The following is a 27,705-nucleotide window of genomic DNA, read 5'->3' as shown; positions in this document are numbered from 1 at the left end:
ACTCCAATAGTCTTTCGCCTTCCTCATTTCGACAGCTCCAACCCTCTGATAAAAGTGCACTTTTGCAACCTTGTCTTTCTCTTCCAACGTGTACGTTAAAATCCCTCATTACTATCACATTCTTCCTTCCCATCTGCTTCTGCATTTCCTCTTCAAACTCTTGCTTCTCCTCAGAAGTGCAACCCATCTGCGGCGCATACACTTGTGTTGCCTCTATGGTCATCCCCTTGAGTGATATTTTGATCTTCATCATCCTATCACTTATTCTCTTCACTTCCTCTTTTAGCCCATCTCTTACTACTATTCCCACTCCATTTCTCCTTCCCTCTTCATTTCCACCCCAGTAAAGTTGATAGCCTTTCCTCAGTTCTTTCCTTCCTTCTCCTTTCCATTTCGTTTCAGCTAACCCCAATAGGTCTAACTTTCTTCTTTCCATCATGTCTACCATTGATTCTTCAAATTTAAAGTAACACTGTCAGTTACAGAAAGTTTACAACTAAAAAAAAGAAAAAAAATAAACTGTCCAAAAACTGACTTCGATGTGATAGAATCATATTCATTAGTAAATTCTGTAAAATTTATTTCTGTAAAGTATGAACGAATTAACAGATAAACCACACATAAAAAATTACTACATGAACTGAGTCGTAACAACAAGTGATAAGACCAATACACAGCTAAATGAAAATTTGTAATGAACCAGTCAGTACTCCTGATACTAGTACAAGTTTGTCTTCGGAACAATTAAAGGTAACATGGCCATCTAAATCTTGCCATTTAGAAGATAGATGCTAGACTCAGATTTATTCGAAGAACCGTAAGGTAGTGTAAATTATGTATGGAAGTAGTCACTTACAAAATCCTTGTTCAACATATTCTGGAGTACTGTGTTCTGTTCTGGGAAGTTAACAAGTTCTATTTACGAAAGAGGTGGGAAGACTTCAAAGGAAAGCAGTGTAGTTGTCGTTACAGGTTTGTGTAGTTAGTGTCACATAAATGCTCAACAAACAACAGTGGGAGTTGTTACAAGAAAGACATTGTGTGTTGAAGAGAGCCTTATTCATAAAATTCTGAGAGCCCTCATTCAGAAATGAGACAATAAATATACTACTTCCTCCAACATATAGCTCATGTAAAGAGCTCAGTGATAAGATTAGCAAAATTCAGGCTCTTGCAGAAGGGTCTAATGATCTTCTTTCCTGTGTACCAACTGTTAATGGAATAAGAAGGAGTACAATGATTCTGATTCAGTATGTGTGCTCTACCATACACCATACTGTTTATTGTAAAGTACAAATGTTGATATAGATGTAGCAATATATTTGACTTTAATTTAGTTGCTTTAAGATTTTGGAAGTTATTTTTTGTAGTAATTTTCCTCAGTTTATGAGTACTGGTGTATAACCTGTTTGTGTTATTCCTTTAAGGAAAATAACAGAACCAGTGAAATTATCTGTTGTAAATGTGTATACACCATGCGTCAATCAGCTTCAGATGAGTGATTACTTTGCCACAATTTTTTGTGTGCTCTCCATTGTGTAATGATTAGCCATGATGACACAAATAGTCAGAGACAGAGGAGCCATAAGAGACTGTTGGTTCTGTAGGCTGAAGAGGCATAAGGTGCAATGAATTTTCCCCCCGTCTGCCAAAATTAGATCATTTGTACAATACCTACGTACTGAGTCCTAAAGCAAAAGCCTCTGCTGCCACAGTGTGTGCTCATCCAAGACCAGAAACAAGATAAGGCCACAAGGTGCAGCACATGCTGCCTTAAATTTGCACACCTCTTCCCTAGCTAACTGTTGCTGCAACCAGTAATCACTGCATTAAGCTTATCATAACAGGTTTTTCTTTTTTATCCTGTCTTTTCACTTTTGGCATTTTGAGATCTTACAATTGGTTCTACATCTACTGGTTCTATTTTAATCAGTAAAATCTTAAATCTATCAATATATCAAAAATTCCAAGACTTACCAAGCGGGAAAGCGCCGGCAGACAGGCACATGAACAAAACACACAAACACACACACAGAATTACGAGCTTTCGCAACTGGCAGTTGCTTCGTCAGGAAAGAGGGAAGGAGAGGGAAAAATGAAAGGATGTGGGTTTTAAGGGAGAGGGTAAGGAGTCATTCCAATCCCGGGAGCGGAAAGACTTCCCTTAGGGGAAAAAAAGGACAGGTGTACACTCGCACACACACACACACATATCCATCCGCACATACACAGGATGGATATGTGTGTGTGTGTGTGCGAGTGTACACCTGTCCTTTTTTTCCCCTAAGGGAAGTCTTTCCGCTCCCGGGATTGGAATGACTCCTTACCCTCTCCCTTAAAACCCACATCCTTTCATTTTTCCCTCTCCTTCCCTCTTTCCTGACGAAGCAACTGCCAGTTGCGAAAGCTCGTAATTCTGTGTGTGTGTTTGTGTGTTTTGTTCATGTGCCTGTCTGCCGGCGCTTTCCCGCTTGGTAAGTCTTGGAATCTTTGTTTTTAATATATCAAAAATGTACCAAACAAGGCAGACATCTAAATATTATCCCACTGATTAACAGCGTTTCTTTTTGAAGGAACTTTTTATCCACTTTCCATTACACTATCAAAATATACATATTTCACAATGCCTTTGAAGTAGAGTCAGTTTTATTAATAACTAGTTCAATTAAATGCAAATTTTACCATGAAATCAATCTTATATGTACAGTCTGTGTTTGTAGAAAGGTAGATAATGTGGGCTGAAGTGCACTTACTGTGTCAGTGGCCCTTGCATTATGTGCTGTTGTGGTCTGTTGCTTGAGGCTGGTGTCAACCAGTTGGGTGATGGTATGAAGCAACCAATAGGAATCGCTAAATCTAGTGTGTTCTTTTGACGGAATATGCGAATTCATTAGGTTTTGTTTTCAAAACACAGAAGTTTTGATCAGATTGTTTCATATTTCAATGGAGCTGCCTTAATTTGGAGGGAAGTTGTAGAATGGTGTTTTGAGCAAAGTCTTATTGCTAGGGAAAAATTTTGTAATAAATATTCTCAGCACTAGGAGTTGGTTCCAACAAAAGATCAAAGTGATGGTTTGCCAGAAGTGTTGCCGAGAAGAAGGATCACGTATTTGTTGCTGCATCATACAGCAGAGGAATTGGTGTGCAAGGAGCAGCCTGAAGATGGCAGATATTTTAAAAATAATTTTCTTATGGCTGAAGAAGTTTACTAACTTTTTATTTGTGAAGAGTTACATTATTCAAACACTGTCGTTGACAGGTGCCATTTTTGTCAGAAGTATATGTGTTGGATTGCATTAGAAGTGATGACTGACTTGGAGGTTAGGGACCAATTGCAGAAATTGATGAATCAATGTTCAGGAAATGAAAGATTTAGAGTTAAAATGTTTGCCGGTAGATTGGGGTTTGATGGAGTTGAAAGAGAAAGCAAGAAGTGTGTTTTCAAAGTTGTTTGCAAAAGAAACAAATGTGTGTTTTTAAATGTGCTGAAAAAGTATGTGCTTGTGGGGAAAAATTGTAATTTCTGACTACTAATTGGATGAAGGATTCATACATTTGTTGGTGAATAGCAGAAAGCATTTTAAAGATCCAATAACTGATGCACATACGAACAGCACAGAGGGTACATGTTCCTCAATCAAACATTATTTTTGTGGGGCCATTAATACAAGAACATTTATGATGCATATTTGTTTATGTATATGCGGAGGAGGGTGTGGTGTGATGAGAAAGATTTGTTTATTACATTTATGGAAGCAGTTGAGAGAATTTGTAACCCAGAAGAAGGCTTTGTGCTTTGTTTCATTTCATTTTTTGTAATTACAGTAGTACTCTTTATGTCAGTGTGTTGAAACTAACAATAATGCATTCTTCACAAATGTTATGGTTTCTGAGATTGTGATTACCGTGACATTTTTTATACCACAGCTTAAAATCATGATTATCACCTAGTGTAGTCTGAGGCCTAGATTAGGCTGGAATTTGATAGTTTGGTTATCAGTTGGTGAAGCAAATGAGTGTAGATGGATGACAACAATGTACTGACAGAATGACCTGTAGCCTAGGTTAGTTTGGAATTGACAAGTTGATTGTGAGTTGGCGAAGCAAACAATTCTTAACATGAAAATACGATTGTCGTAATACATTGATGTACAGGAATACTCTCAATAATGTACTTGTGTTTCTTATGTCACTGGAAATCCAGTGATGTGGTTCAGTTATAACTTAATAGATCTAAGTACAAGCTGACTTTATTTGTGAATGTATATTCTCATTGACTACCATCAGTCGCAGCACCATATTCAGTTTGTTGGTCGTGGAACATATGTAGCTATTACTCCGAATATGTCATGATTTCTGAGTTTTTGGTTAGGTTGCATCCTAATGGTGAAACTTAAATTGTAGAGAGTGAAATTAGCAGCAATGATATATAGTTTTTTGTTGGGTACAAACACAATAGAACAGCTTAAATTGCTGTGAGTGAAACAGTGCAGCATACTGCGGGAAAGGGGCCAACACCTTAAGTGCATATTTACCGATAATGCCTGTGTTTAAATCATTCTGTTATTTACTACATGCACACGTCTGGGTGAATTTTCGTTTTCCTTATGTTTACTCCACACTGTAGTGTCAGTACTGATTAATAAAATGCAAAGATACTCGTATTTCAGATGTAGATGTTAATGGTACTGTTTGACATAGTTTGTGTTGCTGGAGCTATGTACTAAAGCTTTTCAAAGTTTTATTGATTAGTATAATTATCTGTTTGGTTAATTCTCCATAACTTTGCAAATCTTTGTTGTACATATTGTTGTGAAGTGTTGACAATATAAAAATAAAAATGTAAATTTATATTTTTTGTAGGATTAATAGCTCACGTGTAATTTAATTCTCATTGGATACATTTGCCAGCCATTCACAAGCTCCACCAACTGACAGTTATTAGTTGATAGCGTTTTTGTAGACCATATTTACAGAACCCCACCTGTTCCTCCCAGAGTGTCCAGCTTTATATGCAGATGTCAAATTCCAACTCAAATAACTGTCTGCAGTGCAGTAAGCACTATCCTCTACACCATTGTGCAGCCCGCCAAGTGCTCATTCACTATGCACCACCTCTAGCCCCACTTGTTTATTTGTTTCTTGGCTGGTGTTTTGACAGTTGTTGCTTTACTTGCTGCATCTGTTTGCCACACACCACAATTGGTTTTGCATTGAACATGTATGATAAATAAAATAATTATGACACCATATATTTTGCAGTGTACCTATGTGGTGAAAATGTGTTTAAACTTTGCAGGACAATGGAAGTTTTGTTAAACATGAGGTAATTCAAACTGATAACTTGTTTGATAACAGGAGATGGTTCCTGTGCAGCAACAGCAATCGCAGCAGCAACAACAACAGCCTCTGCGTGAACGCCAGACCATCTGGCAAGGTGTGCTAGAATGGATAGAGAAGACAAAAAATCCCAACGATCCTCAGAAATTAACAAGACATGTACCATGTCAAGTTTCAACAAATCCAAAGGAAGGTGAACCAGACTTGTGAGTTGCATTTTCCACAAAATAAAATGTGTATGTGTGTGTTAATATGTGTGTAAAACTGAAATGTTTAAAGCAGATTGATAGGTGGAGCACAGTAAAATAACAGAAAACATCAAGTTAGTCTTCGTGTCCCATGACCATCCAACCATGAATACCTGCTCATTCTACCTTTACCAATTCCACAAACTTTCCTTTGTTCTTGCAGAATTCCAATCTCACATCCTCTTTCTAAAATCCTGTGTGGCATATGGTATCCCCCCTAATGGGCTTAGGATTAAAATTGGCATCTCAAGTTGTCACCCATCCTACCACAAGGACCTTTACCTTCTCAAATTCCACCAGCTTCTGACCCTCACCCATCTGGTCCTTCACAACCAAGTGTGAATGCTGTTTTCTGTTATGTGTTACCATGCTCCAAACAGTGTTCCACTGTAGGTGAGTGGTTGCTATTCCCTTAATACACGGGGTGCTATCCAAAATTTTCGGGACTGGTACTGCCTGCTATTGAAAACCTTACCTTTGGACTCATGATCACCATCACCCTCAAAGTAATTCCCATCTGCTCGTAGACACCGGTCCCAGTGATTCTGCCACTGGTTGAACGTTTTCTGGGAGTTCTGTTCTTGGAGGGTGTTTATCACCGCCAGCGATGCTTCTCGAATCCTCTCTAGAGTGTCGAACCGACGGCCTTTCAACTTGAGTTTCAGTTTTGGGAATAGCGTCAAGTCGCAAGGTGCCAAATCTGGCGAGTATGGTGGGTGGGATACAACCATTATGTTGCTTTTTGCCAAAAAGGTCCTGGTGAGCAAGGACATGTGACAGGGCGCTGTTTGGTTGGATGGGAAGAATTCTTTGTGTGCAGTTCCCTTGGTATCAAAGAAAACAATGATCATGCTCTTCAATTTGCTCTTCACGTGTCTCGCTTTTTTGGATCTTGTAGAGCCTGGGCTCTTCCACTAGGATGGCTCAAGCTCTGTCCCCCAAACACTTGTTGAATCATTGAAAGGGTCTCCGTACCTCTTTTCCCGAGATTCGCACAGAATTTGATACACACACGCTGTTCTGTTTGCGGATCCATCATAAAATTGCCACACACCACACACAAAGTATTATGGAAATCACCTTGGACGTGCAACACGTCCTCCCAGCTGATTGCCACTCCGCATACTGACTCATCAGATATGCAGTTCTCGCTACCTAGTGGTGCAAAGATCTACTACTCATACTTTCCAGATGGAAGCATCAGTCCCAAAAATTTTGGATTCCACCTCATACATGTTGCTCCATCCAGGAATTTCCATTGTTGTTAACTCAAATGTTTTTCATCTGAGATGAAGATTTTGCTTGAATTTCATTTACAGGCTAATTCATCTGTAATACTGTTGTTTTTTCCCACTCATCTAATGTAGGGTGCCTAGGAAAGCTGCTTTCTTGGATCGCTAGACAACAGTTCAAGCAAATTGTATTAATGGAGTTTATTACAAAAGGAAATTATTACAACACTTAACTTTGTGAGACAAAGAAGGCCATTAGCGAGATGTTGAAGGTGTCGGCTGCTGTGGTGTAGGTGGGTCCAGCTCCATCAGTGGATGAGAGGAGGTGGAGGAGGTGAAGGCTCTGTCTCCACGGCCGTGGCCGTGCTGTCCTCAGGATCCGCAAATCTGGGGGAAGAGATATAGAAGGATCACCGTGCGTATGACAGTGATGAATTTGATTGTGATGTCAGCGCTGCAATTCGTCGGGGCCCAAAATGAGAGACATGCGTGCGAAAAGTTGATGAAGGATCTTGCCTTGCACCTACCATATGCCCCCACTTAAAACACTGAAAAACACAATATCATGTGGTACGAAGTGATACTTGCAGCCTTCCTTTGGCACCGGATACTGAAGAGGTTGTATCAGGTGGAGCAGTGTCCGATGGTGGCGGCCGTGAAGCAATTTCACCAGTGATGGGCCATCTCGTGGATGCAAATGATAGGAGGCGAGAAACAATTGCAAAGCATGATTCCTGGTGTGTTTGGCTGTCTACTGCTTGAAGGTTCTAACAAAACATTCCATTTTGCCATTTGACTGTGGATGGAATGGTCCACTAGTTAGATGCTGTAGCCATTGCGTTCACAGAATGTTTCTGTTTCATTTGACGTGAACTAAGGACCGTTGTTGGACGCAATGACTTCAGGTAAACCTACAAGGCAAAAAATAGAGGACAACACCTGAATTGTGCTATGTGACGTTCTTGAGTTCATTGGCACAGCAAAAGGAAACTTGCCATACGAGACAACCACAATCAACCAACAAGTGTTCCATAAAGGTCCCGCCAAGTCTATGTGCACACATTGTCATGGTGATTGTGACTTAAGCTAAGCAGAGAATGTTTGTGGTGGAGCGGATGGATTTTCCACACATGCGTGACACTTTGACGTCATCTAATCTATTTGGGTGTCCATACCCTGCCCAGTACAGTGTCAACGCACTAACTGTCTCGTACGAACGATCCCAAGTGTCCTTTGGTGATGTAACTGCAACACTTCCTTTTGCAAAGCTTATGGGACCAACAAACGTGACTGTCCACTGTCATTTTGAACAAGAATCACACCTTGCTGTGTAGTGAGGCCATGCTGACATGCAAAAGTATTGGTGCACTGCAGAGTTCTTTATGCTATGCAAGGAATGAGGCCAAGATGTGCAAATTTAATTTAGCAAAATGTTCAAATCTACATCAGCCTGTGCAGTTTTCCTATAGCTCAACGAAAAGATTGAAGCAATTCAGAATCCTGAGCATCAATGTGGCAACAGGATGCAGCAGAAGTGTCCAAGTCTGTATCAGGGTCAATTGGAAGACGTGAAAGTGCGTCCACATTACCATGTTTAGCAGTCAGACAATACACAATCTTCTACTGATATTGAAACAACAACAAAGCCCATCTTTGCAATTTTTGGGCAGTTCATACATTAACCGGCTTTGTCAGATGAAACTAGGGCTACAGTCGCTTGTGATTCCTTACTATATAGAACTTTCTGCTATACAAATAGTGGTAGAATTTGGTGGCACCATACACAATAGCCAATGCCTGTGTCTCAGTTTGTGAATAGTCACATTGAGCTTTGGACAACTCTTTGATGCAAAAGTAATAGGTCTGTCTTTATCACCAATTCTGTGTGAAAGCATTGCATCAGTTCCGTAAGAGGAAGCATCAACTTGCAATACAACTGGTTTGTCAGGATCAAAGTGAACGAAACTTCGATCACTGAGAAATGCATCTTTAAGTTTTTGGAAAGCTACTTGGTACTCATCTGTCCAAACAATGGGGACATTCTTGCGACACAACCAATGCAATGAAGCTGTGATTTGTGCAGAATTCGCTATGAACCAAATATAATAGTTCATTTTCCCTAAAACTGACTGCAATTCTGTGACATTGCGAGGAACTGGAAAATCTCATATGGCTAACAAATGTGACTGAAGAGGATGTACACCTTGACTGTTTATGACATGACCAAAATACTGTAACTCAGGTTTAAAAGACTCACACTTTCCAGTCTACACTATAGTCCTGCGTCAGATAACACGTGAAATAAAGCATGCAAATTTGTGATGTGATCTTCAGGTGTATGACCTGCTACAAGAATCTTGTCCAGATAGTTTGAACAGTTTGGCACTTGAACCATCAACTGTTCAAAATACCATTGGAAAATGGCGGGTGCGGAAGCACTGCCGAAAGGCAAACACAAATTTTTAAACAAGGCCAAATGAGTGTTTACTACACACACTTTTTGATATTCTTCATCTAGTGGTATTTAAAGATATGTGTCACGCAAATCAATTTTTGGAAAGTAATGACTAGCACCTAATCCATCCATGAGATCCTTTGGATGTGGCAATGGATAAGTATCAAACACTGGTTGTGAATTGGCCATGGACTTAGAATCAACACAGAGGTGAATGCGACCTGAAGGTTTGGAGAGCAAAACCAGTGGACTTGCCCATTGAGTAGCTTGTATGAGTGCAATAGCTCTGCTATCTTGCAATTCTTTAAGTTCAGCAGCGACTTTGCCCTGTAATGTAATCGGAACAGTTCTGGCCCGGTAAAATGACAACTGAGCATTGTCTTTCATTGTAATATGTGCAACAAATGTATTAGCCTTGCTCAAACTTTCAGAAGAGAGTTCAGGAAATTCTTGCAGTGAGGTAGCTACGCTGTCTTTTGAATGGAATGCAGACTCTGACAACACATTGTCCTGAATGTTAAAGCCAAACAGATCAAATGAATGAACACCAAATATGCTCACACAATTGTGTAATTGTAGCACCGTAAAAGTCACTGGTCGCATATGCGAGCGATATATGACAGGCAAAGTACATTTTCTGAGAATGGGAATCTCTTGTCCATTATAAGGCGTCAGGTGCATGCTAGTTTTAGACAGACGTGGGGAGCCTAACAGTTCATATGTTTTGTGATTCAGCAATTTAACAGACACACTGCGTCCAACTGAAATTTCATGTGTTTTTCACTAATATGCAAGTGAACAAAAAGTTTGTTGAACTGGTGTAGCAATGAAGAAACTCTTCACTAGCTAGTTTTGCTAATTCCTCTTGCGGACTTTGAATACACTGCATTAATTACATGAGCTTTGTGACTAGGGTTTTTGTGAGTGAGTCAAATTCTTATATGTTTGTTTTGTTACAAACAGACGGATTGTACATGTCCTTTCTTGCCACAAGGGTAACACTGTGCTTTCGGGAGGGGCAGTCTTGGTGTTTGTGCTATGAATAACACTGAGGGCATTACTTAATTCTGTTTGCCTGTGTAGCCATCTGTTTAGCCAGTTGCTTATGCGGTGTGGAAAATTGTCTACAAGGCGTGGCACACACAAACTGCCACTGTTGAATGGGTCAATCGCTAGCAAGGTTCAACTCAACCCGACAAATTGCTGGCTGCCCAAATCTGTCGGCTGACCGGGCATCTGAATCATACTGATCTAGTATTTACACTACTCGCTGAAATGATGGATCAAACTGTTTCAAAATCTGTTCTTGGAGTTTGGCATCAGTTACACTGTACACAATCGCATCACGCAACATAACATCTGAATTTAAAGCACCCCAAGCACATTTGAATTTGCATTTCCTCATCATCATACACTGCAAATCTGCTACCCACTCACGATAAGTTTGTTCTGACTGTTCCTTGCAATTAAAGAATTGGTACCTAGCCACTACCACATTCACTTGTTGGTCATAATAGTTAGTTAGCGAATCCACAACCTGATCATACGAAAGACCACTCAGAGTGTCGTTAGGAAAGAGTTTTTGAATGAGGCGGAACACTGTACTTCCTACTGTGGACAATAAATAACGCAATTTCACTGTACCTGGTACGTTGTGAGCAAGTACATGGGCTTCAAACTGTTGCAACCACTCGAGCCATTCCTCTTCCTGTTCATGAAACTTGCAAAAAGGCGGTATAGCAATTGGAGCTGCTATAGGTGTTGCTTGTGCTGCATTAGTAGTTTGGTTCACAAGGAGCCGCTGTACCGTATTTAGCAGTGAGGATATTTGCTGTGTCTGAAACTGCAACATCTGCATTAGCTGTGTTGCATCTATCGCTTGCTGCTGTGGCATCTGAGCAGGGGTGAGATAGGTGGGGTGGGCATGTTGGAAGAGAGAAATGTAATAAACAGACAAGGCAAGCAAGAAAAATAAATACAAAAGCAAGGAAAACTTCTGTAACTCTCCCCTGAAAACACTTATTAACAAAACACAATAAGAGACTATTAAAGCAAGTAAACATCCTTGCAAAGAAAGGATAAGAGGGAATTGAGGCGCTAGCAAAACAATAGCCCTTAAAAAGTCAAAACAGGGAGGCAGTGGTGGCTGTTGGCTCGTGGTTCGTGGTACACCTCGTCACCAATGTTGTGTTCTACCCACTCGTCTAAGGAAAGCTGCTTTCTCAGAACTCTAGACAACAACTAAGCAAATCGTATTAGTGGAGTTTATTACGAAAGGAAATGATTACAATACTTAACTTGAGATTATTGCTTGCGACCAAGCAAGGAGCGACAGACAAACCTAAGCAAGCTCTTCAGTATATGCAATTCGTAATACAGATGAATCGATACAGGTTCTGAGTCAGTGCTGTAGCATTTGTAAGTTGGCTCTGCTTCAACATGGCCCATGACCAGGCAGAGGGGCACTTCTATTCTCTTGGGCTAGATGCTGCTTCTATCTCGGTGGTGACCTAGGGAGGAGTCTATCAGGGTACTATTGGCTGATATCATCTCACAGCCCTCTCTGCTCTTCCATTCTTGATTGTCATACCGGTGCTTGACGATATGTCTGAACAAATACACAGCCTGTATATTTACTTTATCTTGTTTTTATTGTTTAGGAACACAAAGTTGCAGGTGATAGGAATATTATTTTCAGGTTATAAATGCATTCCAAGTATCAAGTCTCTTAGTGTTCAGGTAATACTATTACGTAAAGAGCTGTTCAGACACTTGAACAGTTAACTCGTTGATCTTACTGCTGAGAAATTATCCATCAACATAATTTCTATTTAAGTCGAGATTTCCTGAGCAGTTATTTTAATGTGCATGAAATCTTAACACATTTTAAGAGCGCCATTAGCTTCCTTAATTTGTGGTATTTAAGCTAGGCACTGATTTCAGTTTTTAGCAGCAGCTTATTTTTGTGGAAAGTTTAACGTTTATGTTTTTTGTGCTCTATGGTGGGTAATTTATATAGTTGAACAGGATCATCTGCTGGATTTAAAATTGCCACTAGATGCATGTCAAATGCTGTGGGGACATTTCTTTGGGTGACAACATCAATCCTATTTCTTTTGTCATCACGGCATTGCACATTTCTGTTGGATAATAAATGACCATTTCACCACTTTAGTCTTATTTTAACTTCATCGAGAAAGAAAATATGTAGAATAAAGATCTAGGACATAAAATGTTCATCAGTTAAAAATTCATACACTGAAGTTTCAACTCGATGTTCTCAGAAGTAGAAAATTAAAATGATGGATGCAGTAAGATATTACTGTGACCTAACAACAAATTTCATGCAATTCTATCATTTTTAGTTTATATTTTTTTAATTGTCTTAATAATAACTGTGATATTTAACTGCTTTGAAGTGAACTCTTGTCTTAGATGAAAAAAACACATATATGACTGTTCATTTGTTGCTAGTCACATGTTCATTAGCATGACATGCACTTCAGTTATATTTGGCAAATTTCATATATTGTCACATCAATCTATCACTTTTCCCATCAATTGTTGTGCATGTGTCTGTGTACAGCTTATTTATTTTATTCTTTCTTGGGAATGGCATGCCAGAGTGAATAAAGCAAAGGGGTGACATCATTGAAATTTGGTAAAATGGAGGATTATGTTGAGGATATTAGAATGGCTGAAGACCAATATAAGTCATAAAACAAGAAAATAGATTTAGCAACAATGGTTCAAAAATGGGCTTAAATATCAGGGCATGTGTAAACTAGCACTCAATACAGCAAGCTCTTGTAATTAACTGAAGTATTGCCTTGGGAATTTAGGGGAGGGGGAAGGGGTTGGGAGGGAAGAATAGAGAGAGTGCTATTCCACCCGCAACTATATATTATTTTATCATATTGTCTTTCTTGATGACTTGAACTAATGTAAAGCACTCAGGTTACTAGCATAGTAAAATGAAGCTGAAAAATTCGAAGTCTGTTCTCCTCCATCCACAGAACTGTGAAGCTCTTGAATCACTGACCAAAGTTGTGAATTCTGGATTTGTAAGTCATTAGTTCATATTACTTGTCAGAATTGTGCAGCATTTCACTGAGTGACACTCCCATTGTCATCTGGCGAAGTGATGTTGACAGAAGATATGAGAGTGACGCTTAACGAAATGTCACACCATTTAGATGAACTGACCCAACTGGAAACCTGAGAGCTGTACATTAATATACCACTGTATGTGAAAAACTACAATAATTCATTTCTGGCAGTGATGTTCATTGATCCCTCCTAAGCTCTTCCATTGTGTCATACAATACAATGTAATCCAAAATATTTGTTGGCACTATTTTAAAATATTCAGCATGAGGGATTCAAAAATATTTTGCACCATAATCGCAGTGCTTTTAACAATTGACATATGAAGTTCACATACTGAAAAAATGATTCAGAACTCAGGAAAAGAAAAGCAAGTGTCTAGTGTGATGTGAGAGTGATGCAGTGAGATTTTACTCTATTTATAACGAAATCTTAGTAACACAAATTTGATGCTTACAGCTAATATATTTTTCTTGCAGGAAAGCCGACTCATGGCCACAGAAACTTATAATGCAGCTGATGCCAAAACAACTAATTGGAAATATTGGTGGAATTTACTTGAAAAATTCGAAGTCTGTTCTCTTCCATCCACAGAACTGTGAAGCTCTTGAATCACTGACCAAAGTTATGAGTTCTGGATTTGTAAGTCATTAGTTCATATTACTTACTTTACAGAGTAGTATTTGATTGTTGTTAGTAGTCATTTTTGTAAAAAAAGTTTAGAACTATATACTTTACATTTTGCAGAGGAACACTTTATTTCTCCCTTATCAAACAATAATAGGACAATCACAGTCCATAAAAAATAAGTAAGGTGCATTATCATCACCTGTGATTTTAGACTTACTTGAGGATGCACAGATATTATGATTTAGGTACTCCTTGCTTTATAAATCAGCCCAGGAGCTACTGAGAAATTATTACACATTTTCCTGTATTTTTGAGCTGAATTTATATTGTTATGTCAGAGCTATTGAAAATGACATTACATTCATTTTTGGGGAAAAGACATCTGGGCAAAACAACACAGAAAAAACTGAATATTGTAATTAAATATGGAGCTGAGGAGTATATGTTGCTTTTACAGAAAGTATAAATAAAAACAATGTTCAAGTTTGATGGAGAATTTCCTACAGTTATGCATGTCATACAGGAAATTGAACCTGGTGCTCTGTATTCTATGTGAAGTATTTTTACTTAAGTTCTTGTCAGTTATTTGTAGCTTACCTATGACTAATACCGTATTTGATTGTGTGTGAACAATACAGTTTTGAAACAATTGAAAGCCCAGGTTGTAATATCAACAATATTATGAAAAGGACATAGTGCTACTCAGCATAAAGATGACATGTTGAGTTGCCAACAGGCACAACTAAATGTCTGTTACATATGAGATTTTGGCCAAAGTCTTCTTCAAAAAAGAAAAGCACACATACATTCTGCAAGCAAGCACACATCACACACGCTTGACTGAAGTGGCCAAGGATGGGAGTCGTGTGTGTGTGTGTGTGTGTGTGTGTGTGTGTGTGTGTGTGTGTGTGTAAAGAAGGATTTGGTCAGAAGCTGATATGTAAGTCTTTTTGCCTTGGCTCTGTGCAACTCAGCGAGTCATCTTTACAGTGAGTAGTAACAAACTTTCATTAAATTATCAGGTATTTTAATAGGTACAGGTAGTGGATAAAAATAACAGAAATGCTGAGGCTCTACAAGGGCACATTGTCCCATATTGCAGGAGCTCAATGCCATTTTATGACAGTATTTTTGATCACAATGTTTTAATATGAAAATATGTTATCACAATTAATTTAATTCCAAGGCTTTTTTCTTTTTTCCCCCACTGATTTATCATTTTCCTCTGTGTTACACCTTTGTCATCCAATGTTTTGCTTTCCTTCCGTAATATGATAGTATTATTATAAGAAAATTGTGAAAAGGAAAGTTACTACTCACCATATAACAGAGATGCTGGATCACAGATAGGCACAACAAAAAGATTGTCACGATACAAGCTTTCAGCCATCAAGGCCTTTGTCAAAAATAGACCCCCCCCCCCCCCCCACACACACACACACGACTGCAGCCTCTGGCAGCTGAAACCACACTGCGAGCAATGGGAGTGGCAACTGGGTGGTGGTAAGGAGGAAGGGGATGGATAGCAGGGTAGGGGTGGGGGATTCCACCAGCTGTCAGATACATCCATCTGCAAACCTTTGCCAGTGACCCAATCCAGAAATCCAGCAGTATCTCCAGTCTCTCCTCAAGTCCTTAGGCCCATCACAGAACCTCTCCCCAGAGTCCATCTCTGTGCTCACCCCTACCATTCCCCACACTCCTACCTTCTGTGTGCTTCCTAAAGTCCATAAACCCAACCACCCAAGACACTCCATTGTGGTCGGTTACTGTGCCCCCACTGAGAGAATCTTTGCTCTTGTAGACCAACAGCTTCAGCCTATTACCCAGAACCTACTCTCTTATACAAAAGATATCATCCATTTCCTCCACCGACTCTCCACAGTTTCTGTCTGCTATACCACAAGGTGCACTGTTCATCACTTTTGATGCCATCTCCCTGTACACTAACATCCCTAATGTCCATGGCCTTACTGCTGTTGAACACTAGCTTTCTAAACGGCTAATTGATTCCAAACCAACAACTTCCTTCCTAATTGCCATGACCAACTATTTCCTCTCCCACATTTACTTCTCCTTTGAAGGCATTACCTATAAACAAATCTGGGATATGGCTTTGGGCACCTGTGTGGCACTGTCCTATGTCAGCCTGTTCATGGGCCATCTAGAGGAAACTTTCCTAAAACCCAAAATCCTAAACCCCTCACCTGGTTCATATTCATTCATGACATATTTGTGATCTGGTGAGGACACCCTATCCACATTCTTCCAGAACCTCAACAGCTTCTCCCCCCATTTTCTGAACCTGGTCCTACTCAACCCAACAAACCACCTTTCTAGATGTTGACCTCTACCACAAAGATGGCTACATCAGTACCTCTGTCCATATCAAACGTACTACCCACATGCAATACCTCCACTTCGGCAGCTGCCACCCATTCCATACCAAGAAGTCCCTAGCCACCTGAGGTCGTTGCATCTGCAGTGATGAGGAGTCCCTCTTGAAATGTACCGAGGGTCTCACTGAGACCTTCACAGACCGTAATTATCCTCCCAAACTTGTACTTAGCTTATCTTTACAGTCTTCCACAACCTCCCAAAGTCCCACCGTCCAGCCACAGAGCAGCATTCCCTATGTAACTCAGTACCAGCAAAGACTGGAGCAACTGAATTACCTTTTACACTAGGGTCTCGACCACCTCTCGTCATGCCCTGACATGAGAAATGTCCTGCCCACTATCCTTCCCACACCTCCCACAGGGGTATTCCGCCGTTCACTGAACCTACACAATATACTAGTCCATCCCTACACAACCTCTGCTCCCATCCCCTTACCCTTTATCTCATGGCTCATATCCCTGTAGTAGACCCAGCTGCAAGACCTGTCCCACACATCCTTCCACCACCACTGATTCCAGTCTTGTCACAAACATCACCTATCCCATCAAAGGCAGGGCTACCTGTGAAACCAGTCATGTGATCTACAAGCCTAAGCTGCAGCCACTGTGCTGCATTCCGTGTGGCAATGACAACCAACAAGCTGTCTGTCTGCATGAATGGCCACTGACAAACTGTGGCCAAGAAACAAGTGGACCACTCTGTTGCTGAGCAAGCTGCCAAATATGAAATCCTTCATTTCAGTGACTGCTTCACTGCCTGTGCCATATGGATCCTTCCCACCAACACCAGCTATTCTGAATTGCACAGATGGGAATTCTCCCTACAGTATATCCTACATTCCCATAATCTTTCTGGCCTCAACATTCGATAGTCATTTTTCTCATCCATCCAGCTCCTTCCCTGTTTCCATTCCAGCACTACAATGCCCTTATTCCACCAATATGCCCAGTCTTTTTACTTCTCCCCTTTTCCACAACTCCCCTCCTATCCTCAACTTTTACCTGCACTCCGTTTAACCTCCCAACTGCACCTAGCTGCCCTACCCTCTCTCCACCTCATGATTGCATGCTTGGTAGCAGCACTTCACTGTCTGCTATCCCTATCCTGCTATTCCTCCCCCTCCCTGCACCAACCTCCTCCTCACCCCCACTCAATTGCCACTACAACCATGCACTGCTGCTGTTGCTCCCAGTGTGGCTTCAGCTGGCAGAGACTGCAGTCACTAGTGTGTGTGTGTGTGGGGGGGGGGGGGGTCTATTTTCGACAAAGGCCTTGATGGTGACAACTTATATTATGACAGTCTTTTTGCTCTGCCTATTTGCAACTCAGCATATCCACAATATGGGTGAATAGCAAGCGTCCTTTTCATGATATTGTTACATTCCAACACGGATTTTACATCATTTAGTATTATTATAAGACTTGACAAGGCCAAATATGGACAATAGTTATCTTCATTGTTCACATAAAATTGTTTTAATTGTCTAAATTGCAAATTTATACAATGATATGTCAGGTTTCATTTATACCCAGAAAAATATTGTTCGTAAGAACTTCCATTTACTTACAGTAAATATAATATAAAAAGGAAAAATGTGGCTGAGAATATCTCATCACAGAGTATACAGTCATGTACTGAGTCATTTAAACTACTGTGTGTTCTATGGTGCTGCTCTTTGAGATAGACATAGGTGGACACCTGCCAGAAGGCATGCTGTATGCTCAATTACATAATTAAATTATCATATTAAATCGAAAAACACTAGGAAAAGAATGTTGGCAGTTTAAGTTAGGGTAGTGAAAGTGTTCCACAGCTAATAATAGTAAAATATGGGGAGAGTAGATGAGAAGATAAAACAGTTATTGTAATGATCAGGCTGTTGGTGTATAATAGAAAGCTGCACATCAGTAAATTATGAAGTAATTTAACAAATAAAATGCAAGATACAAAAGGACAGAAAGGAGATGTTGCAATGTTGGTAAGTTCATTGTACATCAGGAGATTATGAAATACAAGGATCATTTGATAATCAAAGAGACAAACTGGTGTGGGGAAAACTGTTGGTAGGGCAAATTTGGTACTTTTATCGTTTTAAGTTGGCATCACTGGGACAAGCCCTGATCAGCTAATGTATCAACATTGTTTTGTTTATAACCTCAAAAATACATTTCAAGATGGCAAGTCTGCTTGAAACATTCAAATTAGTTGAACAACGTTCTGTTATTTCTTTTTTACTTGCTGAAGGTGAGAAACCAGTGAATATATACTGTAGAATGTCTAAAGTTTATGGTGAATATAGTATTAATTGTGCAAATTTTTCAGAGCAGTTCAAAAATGGTCACGGCTCTGTGACTGACGAACACTGTTCTGACTGACCAGTTGCAGTTTCAACTTCCTCACTTGAAAGTTTAATTGATGACATTATTTGTGCCTACCACTGTGTGACTGTGGAAATGATACTTGTTAAGGTTCAAGTCAGTACTGGTACAGTTCATAACGTCATCTATAGAAGCTGAAGTACCACAAAATATGTGCAAGATGGGTCGAAAAGAAGTTGACAAAACTACACAAGGAAACAAGGTTTGGAGTGTGCACAGAGTTAAAGGAACGTTATGAAAGAGAAGGTAGTACTTCCTCAACAAAATTTTAACTTGTAATGAAACTTGGGTTCACTGTTATGAGCAAGAATCAAAAAGACAAAGCATGGAGTGGAAGCACACCAACTCACCTGTCGACAAAAAATTCAAAACCCAAGCATCAGCAGGAAAAGCCATGTTGACAGTGTTTTGGGATGCTAAAGGTCCAATTTTTTGTGATTACCTCGAAGAGCAGCGTACAATGAACATTCAGTACTATTCAGATTTGCTTTTAAACTAGGTGAAGCCAACCATGAGAGAGAGATGTCGTGGATCTCAGAGGAAAGGTGTGATTCTCCACATCCTCATATTGCTCAACTAACCTGTGAAACCATCGACAAAATGGGCTAGGAAGTACTGCCTCATCCCCCTTACAGTCGTCATTTAGCACCTAGTGATTTCCATTTGACTGGTGTACTGAAAGAGGCATTATGTGGGAAGAGGTTCCAGGACAACGAGGACATGAACAAGTTTGTGGGAAATTGATTCAAACATCAAGATAAAAGAGTTCTTTGCAGCCGTAATAAAAAAGCTTGTAGCCTGTTGGAGCAAATGCATAAATGTTCAAGGAGATTATGCTGAAAAGTAGAAAAAGTATTGTTTTGTAAAAATAAGCACTTTTTTCTCCAGACCAATTTGTCTCTTTAATTATTGAATGCCCCTTGTAGATAAAAAGTGGAGGACAGAGAGGGAACATATCACCACCACTGTGTTCATTGCAGTTAGCAGGGGTCACTTTCTTCAGTCATGCTCTATCTTGTTGTCATTCTTGATTACTGATGTGTTGTGGGCGAGCTTGAAAGGGCCACAAGGACACAGTTTTACCATATTCTTTCCCACAAGAAAACACCAGAATGAATTGTTTCAGCATATCAATGCATTACATGTTTAACATACAATGTCAAAGTATCAGATCACTAGAGCAGCTCCTAAGAGATGTTAAAATGCTCATTTTTATTAAACACACACTATTCATTTAAAATATGCTCTGGAACAACAGCAAGTGCTCTCCAATACAAATTTTAAATAAGCATTGTGAGTTTAATCGGAATGAGTATTTTAATATTTTTGAGGAGCTGCTCTAGTTTAATTCATGTACTCCCTTTATCAGAAATGTTCCAGAACAGTTTTTTTTTTTTTTTTTTTTTAAACTAGAAAATTGCACTTACCAGGTAATGATTCTAGCTCCTATCAAAGTAGTCCCCCTGGCTGTCTATACTCGTTTGCCAACATTCCTTTAGGTCTTTAAAGCAAGCAGGAAAATATTCAACTGTCATGCTTGTAAGCTCATTTGTCACAGCCAATTGGATGTCTGTGATATCTTGATGAAGCTTTGCTTTCAGTCGCCTTTTCACTCGCGGAAACAAGAAAAAAATCATAATGCGTGAGGTCGGGTGAGTATGGCAGATATGGGATGGTAGTAACAGAATATCTGGCCAGATACTTGGTAACAGACAAAAAAAGCAGTTATTGTATTGTCATACAGTAACCAGTTCTGAGAAAGCACAAATTAGTTTGGCGACATTTAATTGCTTGTCGCAGACACTTCAAGACTTCATTGTAAAGAGTTTGGTTCACTGTTTGACCTGGAGGTGCATACTCGTGGTGGACTACTCCTTCACTATGAAAGATTGCGATCAACATTCGCTTTGTTCTTGAAGGTTGTCATTTGACCTGTTGCGAGGCTGGTGACCTATGAATCTGCCCTTCAGCACTTTGACTGTTTGTGTGAGGGTCGTACTGGTAGCACCAACTTTCATTCAAATTAAGTTCTTCTGAAACTGCATGCACAGTTACATGACAGTCATCTTGCAATAAGTGCCTTACACACTTACTCACCAACGAGTGCGATCTTTTTACAGTTGTCAAAAGAGCTTCCTGATTCGATTGGGGATGGGAAAGCTGGTGACATGATGTGTTGAATGCCATTTTGCTGGCAAAAAGCTGTTCTCAGAACACGTTTCACCCACACTGAGACAGATTCCAATTCATTTATTTTACAATGATTCCTGGTCCTGAGAACCAAAGGCATAGTCGACATGTAATACGATGAACCCTTACCTCTGTTATAAACTTCACAAATCTGAAATTTCTGATAAGCTATGACATCACGTGTGTTGAAATTATCTAGCCCTTTTACTTTATCGACTTCTGGTCCACGTACAAGAGCAACAGTGACCCAGCCATTACCATGTTCATTCGTAACCTTGTTAGCGAGAGTGAAGTTCAAACCTGCACCGCAAAACACTGATGGCCCATGCAAGATGACTTGGGTGCCTATGTAATTATTGGTAGTAATAGAAATGTTGTCTATTGCTTTAAAAACTGTAAGATGCGAACGCCTACTCCTCCTAAAATAACGCAGCGTAACTGATCTACTGTATCTCAATGCTGCTGCACGTGCGGCAGCTCGACGACTGACACTGTCTTTCCAGATTCATTATTTATGCCGATGGGCATGCCAGACAAGAGTGATGTCTGTGGAAGTGTCAGAGGGGCAGGCAAGCTGAACCAGCTCCTGGTTTTCCAGCACAGGGGTGTGTGGCCGGAAGGAGCCCACTTGCTGGCAGTACCTGGGTCATGGCAATGATGAGGAGGGCGCTGGACGCCACTCCATTTCCATGTATGGCTCAAAAAGTTTGGGGTGCCCCAGTTGCTGCTCAGGACGGTCTGGTGGCACCAACTGCTGTGGCTCCCCCGTGTCTGGTCCTCTATGGATGTCTGAGGAAAGGAGAGTGATGAGTGCACCGGGTGATGTACTAGACTGCAGATAAGGAGGAAGGGAAGACTCCAGAGCTCTAGTGGGAAAAGGAGGAGATGGGGAAGGAGAGAAATGACACATGGCATTGTCGCAAGGAGCATCTTGGAGTGTGACTGGGGATGAAGATGGTTGACCACCAGCCGCAGGTGGATTTGGTTTTGATGACTGGTTACCGTCCTTTTATCTGTGTTCAAGATGAACACACAGTGACTCGTTAGCTTCAAATGACTGCCAGAATCCATTTGTCCTGATGCTCAGAACCTCGCACTCAGACTCAGGTGCCTGCCGTAAAGTCTGGAGATGGTGGAGTGGGTGGTGCAAATTGTGTCAGCAGCTGGAAATTTAGGAGTATGCATGGCTGGTGGCCATGAAAGAGCTCTGCTAGATTCTACACCCCCAACCGTTCCTTTTGTCAATCAGTGTACCCCTATATGAACTTGGAAAAAGGGCTAGAACATCATTTGTAAGCGAATGGTCAACATATTTTCTCATATGAGTTTTGAAAGTGCAAACAAATCTCTCAGCTTTCCGATTGGTTTGGGGATGGGAAAGCTGGTGATATGATGTGTTGAATGCCATTTTACTGTCAAAAAGTGGCAAAAAGCTGTTCTCAGAACTGGGGCCCATTATCTGACCCAGCTGTGCAGGGAAGGCCTCCTATGGGGAAGAGCAAGGGTATAGTACTGCAGAAAGCACATCATCCTGCAGGGGTGGCTGGATCAGATACCCAATTGGAACTCTAATGCCCCTCTCCCCCACCTCTATAATAGGTTTATTGTTGTATATGGTGTCTTAATGATGACCTTAACAATGGTGGAACATTGGTTAACTCTATAGGAAAACTGGGAGTAAGTGTCAGCGACTATCAACCAGATGGTGTCCAGAGAAGGGCTGGCAAAATCAAGATGAATCCTCTCCCAAAGCTGCAAGACATAGAGCCTGGGAAGCATCTTGGTACGACACACACCCTAAATGATTCAGGAGATGCAAGACATCTGGCTGATGGGGTTCTGGAAGAACCACCTGTGGAGGGTTTTTGTCTTTGTATCAGAAGATGCAGTCCACAAGACTGAGCCTATGACAGAGGTGAAAATAGTTCTATAGGGGGTTAAAGTCGTGACTGTGTACCTAATCTGGCCATCCCTGCAATATTGTACCCTTTCCCAAGGTGCCAGTGATTCATGATCCATTGATGGGAAAGTAGTCCACAGTTTGCTGCCCTCATTATCTAAGTGGAAACAAAGGGCCTCATTTTGACTGAACACTGGATCAGTGCCCGATGGGCCACTTGATCAGGAGGCTTAGCAGCCGACTAAGTGGAACTTGGCTACATAGAGAAAACTGTGGGACTTTTTTAATGCAAAAAGATTGCAAGTGCTACCTTGCCTATATGAGAATACTCCTGCTGGGTGGCGTTGAGCATTTTGAAAGCTTAGGCTGTTCAGAGATGTTGACATTGCACTGTGCTAATACATTGTCCAAGTCCCATTCAGAGACATCAGCAGCTGCTGCCAACTGGTTCCACAGCTGGAAAGTGGTGAGGCAAGGCATGGAGAGTAAGGCTTGTGTGAGAACAGATTATGTAAATGTTCCTCATTTGTGGCCCCAGTGACAACAACATCATCTAAATAATTAATGCAGTCTAGAACATCTGTAAGCAATTGTTTGAGGAACTATTGAGAAAGTGCCATGCCGAAAACCAAACATTAAAACTTCTAAAGAGCTTGTGGCGTGTTGACAACCAATGTCTTCTGTGCTTCTTCATTAAGGGGTGTCTTCTGTGATTCTTGATCAAGGGGCAGCTGCAAGTAACTTTTAGCCCGCTCAATTTATGAAAAATACTGCCCACTTGAGAGAGTGATGAAGAGTTGCCCTGACTTTGGAATTGGATAAGTGGCAATTTCAGGTTGTCAGTTTTGTGTGACCTTAAAATCCCCACCATCCAAGGTGAGGTCATCAAATTGTCGGGCTAATTTGACATACTTCCTTGTCTGGGATCACACATATAATAGCATCCCATCCTCTTTGGTACTTACTTTTTAACTCACACCATAAATAATAGTGCGCCACGCAAGTTGACTGATATATTTTACAGTTCAAGTTCAGTACAAGTGTCACAAACATAGTATACAGTCCTAAAGAACAAACCACAAGAGTAATTTAGTATAACAGCAATAATTTTGTATTCAAAGAACGTTCCATGCACAGTAATACCAGCAAAGACAAAAAGGGCTGAGCGGCTGGCTAGCAGCAGTGACATAAATAGACGGACATAGTGAAGCCTGGCACAGGTGGCACTAGGAGGATCCCTGCACTGACATTCTACGTGACACATTTGCAGTGGTGCCTCTTTTGAGTGGTCGATCCCCACCACCCACCACCCATCAACAGCAGAGGTGGAAAAATAGATGAGTTGTATTGGCTACTGGCTGGCATTAGTGACACCTTTCTTTGCCCACCAGAGTGGGTTGTGGTTCTGTGAGTTACCATATATCAATTTGTATCTTTCAACTACTTAAAGTGTAACTTTATATTACTAGCTATATTTTAACCTCTGCTATTATACCACCACCTGATTACTGTCATTCTTGACCTATGGATTGGAATGACATCTCTCTTTTTCCCAGTTCTGGTACTAATTTCCACTACCGCTTGGTATTTACAATCTACGTCTTCCTGACAGCAAATGCATTGATTAAGAGTTTCATAATGTGGTCACCGCGTGCATAACTTTTCTGTTTTTATTTTTTTTCTCATGTTGACCAGTCTCATATTAAAAATTACGCCTCATGCTCTGTCCCACACGGAAGTATCAGAAGCAGCATTTACATAGATCAAGTTCAAAAAGTGTGCCTAACACATTCCCGTAAAAACATAACAACATGTAGCTAATGTATATGTGGTACCCATAGTGTTGTAAACTTTATGGTGTTTCAGGCAGGCTGTGTTCATTTCACGAGCATGTCACCAACGTCAGCATGTGACATCAAAGTTCTTATCCTCCTGTACACAGCAGAGAAGCGTGCATACCTAGGGTTTATCCCTAATGATCAGACAACATTTGTGGATCGTCTCCGCCGTGTCATACAGCAATCAAAGTCAAGCCAGGCGCTAATAAGGCAGGGACAGGTATGTTTTTCTTTCATCATATATTGATAAATGGGAAAACGGAATTGTATTTTATGACTGTTTTTTTAATGATTGCTAGAATTTGACTTTAACAACTGAGTAGGTCATAGGATCACAGACACGTACACACAAGTACACACACACACACACACACACACACACACACACACACACACACACACACACATTGATTCTTCATGTTCCATGAAACCCAATGAGGAGGAGATGTTTCGGGGATATAGACTAGTTGCAACTAATACAGACACATGCATTGCTCCACAGTGATATATGGCAGTATACACCAGTAGAACTCATTAAAATACATAGGAGCTTATAAGTAGAGGCTGTTACCTTGAAATGCTTATATATGCTGGATTGTACTTAACCCATTACTGGCCAAAACTCTATCGGATCATTTTTTTGCAAACTTTTATACATAAATACATTGCATTGAGTGATTAACTGATTAAAAATTTGTTTTGAAAATTTTCAGTTTATTAGAACAAAAACTAAAACCGTCTCATTTTTGGGACATCAGCCAAATGCGCTATCCAAATTTACAACCTTACTCTCCATGCATAATATTGTAAGAAACAACACAAACAATAAATAAAGAATGTTTTAACATTATTGACTCTCTATTCAGTATGAAATGAAGCAAAACACTTGTCGTGTACACCAACATTGCACCTATCACAAATTTTTGTTGTTTTTTCTTTCAGTAAGCACATCTCTTCTGTGTTTTACTTGGCACAATGAAATGATTTCCAGGATCTAGTCGTACATCTGTGCTCACCCATTCTCCCATCAGTTTGCGTCCTTGTGGTCCTCTGCGTTTTTGTACTGATCCTGCTTTCTTTGATAGGTAAAACACCACTATTCTCTGTCGGGCATCCAAAAGTGACAGCTTCTCATTATAGTTAGCAATTTGGTATGCACTCCATGTGTTTACTACGCAGATATCTATCATCTGTTTGAATAATGACTGCTAACATTTCTTTGACCTTATCCTCGTCCTTTAAAGTGATATCTGCATGTCCAGTAGATCTACGCCACCCACATGGGCATTGAATTCTTCAATGAGATGTGGCATTGTAACAGATATTTCCTTTTTCTTTGCCCATTAGTATATTTTAGTAGAACCCAGAGGAGTGATAGTACTGTAATTTGTCGCTACACATACTGGTTTGTTGTCACTCCATTTCACAACCAGAACTTCGTTCTCTTTGTCAAACATGTAGTCATAGAATTCTCATTCCTTTTCTTTTGCCATTCCTTTTGAGTCAATCAAAGGACATGCATTAGTTCAGGTCTCTCTTATTGTTCCTGTAGCTTTCATTTTACTCTTTCCGAGTGTGATCAGTGTGTCAACACTGGTGAAAAAGTTGTCAACAAAAAGCTTATAATTAGGATACTCTGATTCTGGAATCATGCTGGTTAGTTCATTTATTACCCTTGCACCTAAAGGCTCCTGTTTGTTGTCAGTCTTGCCACAGTATGGCGAAAAATTATAAAGAAAGCCATTGGAACTTGTAAGACACCAAATTTCATAGGCTTTTCCCTCAGAAACATTTTAGCTGAATGTTTGCCATAATAACATAGTTTCAGCATTTCAGAGTACAACCTCAGTTTGTACATTGTGTCGTTTCTGTCTATTTTGGAGTTGTCATTGAGGTGAATGAATCTCTTTATTTCTCGAAACCTATCTCTTGACATGGAGTTGAAGACTAAAGGAACACCGACATCACGAGCCTGTTCCCAGTGCATATTCTCATGGGGAAGCTTATGATAATCACTTGGAAGTAGTATGCCAATAAATGATTTTAGTTTTTCTTTGGTTAGCAGAAAATTTATTTTGTTATGTTGGCAAGCATAGATTTTGGATTGTTCAATAATAGTATCCATTAGCTTCTCCGAAAAAAAAAAAAAATCCTCAAACACCTAGGGCACTGTCTTATTTGCTAGACATTCCGCAACATAATGTTCGTTGCTCTTCCCTGGTTCACTAGTGTTTCTGTACGTTGGTTGACATTTATACCACTTACATTTATATTTTTTTGTAGATAACGAACCACTTTCTGCTCCATCTTCTAATGCTTTCCTTCTTTTGGCTTCTGGAGGTACAACTGCAGCATTAGCTTCATCTCTGCTGGTTATGAGCTCTAAAGTACCAGCTACATCTTGTACAACAGACTCATTGTTCAGTACATTGTCGTCAATGTCTTCTTCATCTGTTATTACATCTACATCGGGTGGAATAATCATCAATTCTACGTCATCATCTTCATCGTCACTCTCTTTATGGTTCTCTAGTTCTGCTAGAATTCCTTCAAGTGTAAGTCCACGCGGCATGTTTTTATCCTGTTGGAATCGTAAGATTCGAATAGGATATGGAAAAAAAAGCAGATATAAAGAACGTAAAATGCAATTCTTCTCTGTATAATACGTGTATACAAGAATAGGGCATATCAACAATAAATGATAGTGTAACATGCCATTGTCCTATTATTGGGACGCATAAAATATATCGATATTGCACTTATTTGAAAAAATTTGAAGTATACTTAATCTTACACGGACATCCATATGTTCATAACAAACATGCCCAGACAACAAAATCACAGCTCATTGTCGTCCATGAACTACCAGCAGACATACAGTGCTGCCAAGTGCGAGAACAGAACATCGGCAAGTGTATAATTTTCCTGACGTGAAGTACTTAGAAAAAAGTTGCATTTACAGGCATTATAGCAGTTAGTTGAACCT

The 27,705-nt window shown here is 40.1% G+C and overlaps 1 protein-coding gene across 8 annotated transcripts in view; it reads left to right on the top strand.

Annotated features, from left to right (window-relative positions):
- LOC126281595 (mediator of RNA polymerase II transcription subunit 25) overlaps positions 1 to 27,705 on the top strand; it is a 175,332-nt gene that overhangs the window by 81,493 nt on the left and 66,134 nt on the right. For all 8 annotated transcript variants that reach the window (XM_049980681.1, XM_049980688.1, XM_049980685.1 and 5 more), the window contains 3 exons: positions 5,359 to 5,546; positions 13,862 to 14,024; positions 24,748 to 24,939. In XM_049980681.1, coding sequence (XP_049836638.1) covers positions 5,359 to 5,546; positions 13,862 to 14,024; positions 24,748 to 24,939 — 543 coding nt within the window. The remainder of the gene's footprint in view (positions 1 to 5,358; positions 5,547 to 13,861; positions 14,025 to 24,747; positions 24,940 to 27,705) is intronic.

This window comes from Schistocerca gregaria, chromosome 7, assembly GCF_023897955.1.
Source record: "Schistocerca gregaria isolate iqSchGreg1 chromosome 7, iqSchGreg1.2, whole genome shotgun sequence".
In the NCBI taxonomy this organism is placed as follows: Eukaryota; Metazoa; Arthropoda; class Insecta; order Orthoptera; family Acrididae; genus Schistocerca; species Schistocerca gregaria.
Note: the sequence above shows the minus strand (reverse complement) of the source record. Positions and strands in the feature narration are given on the sequence as shown.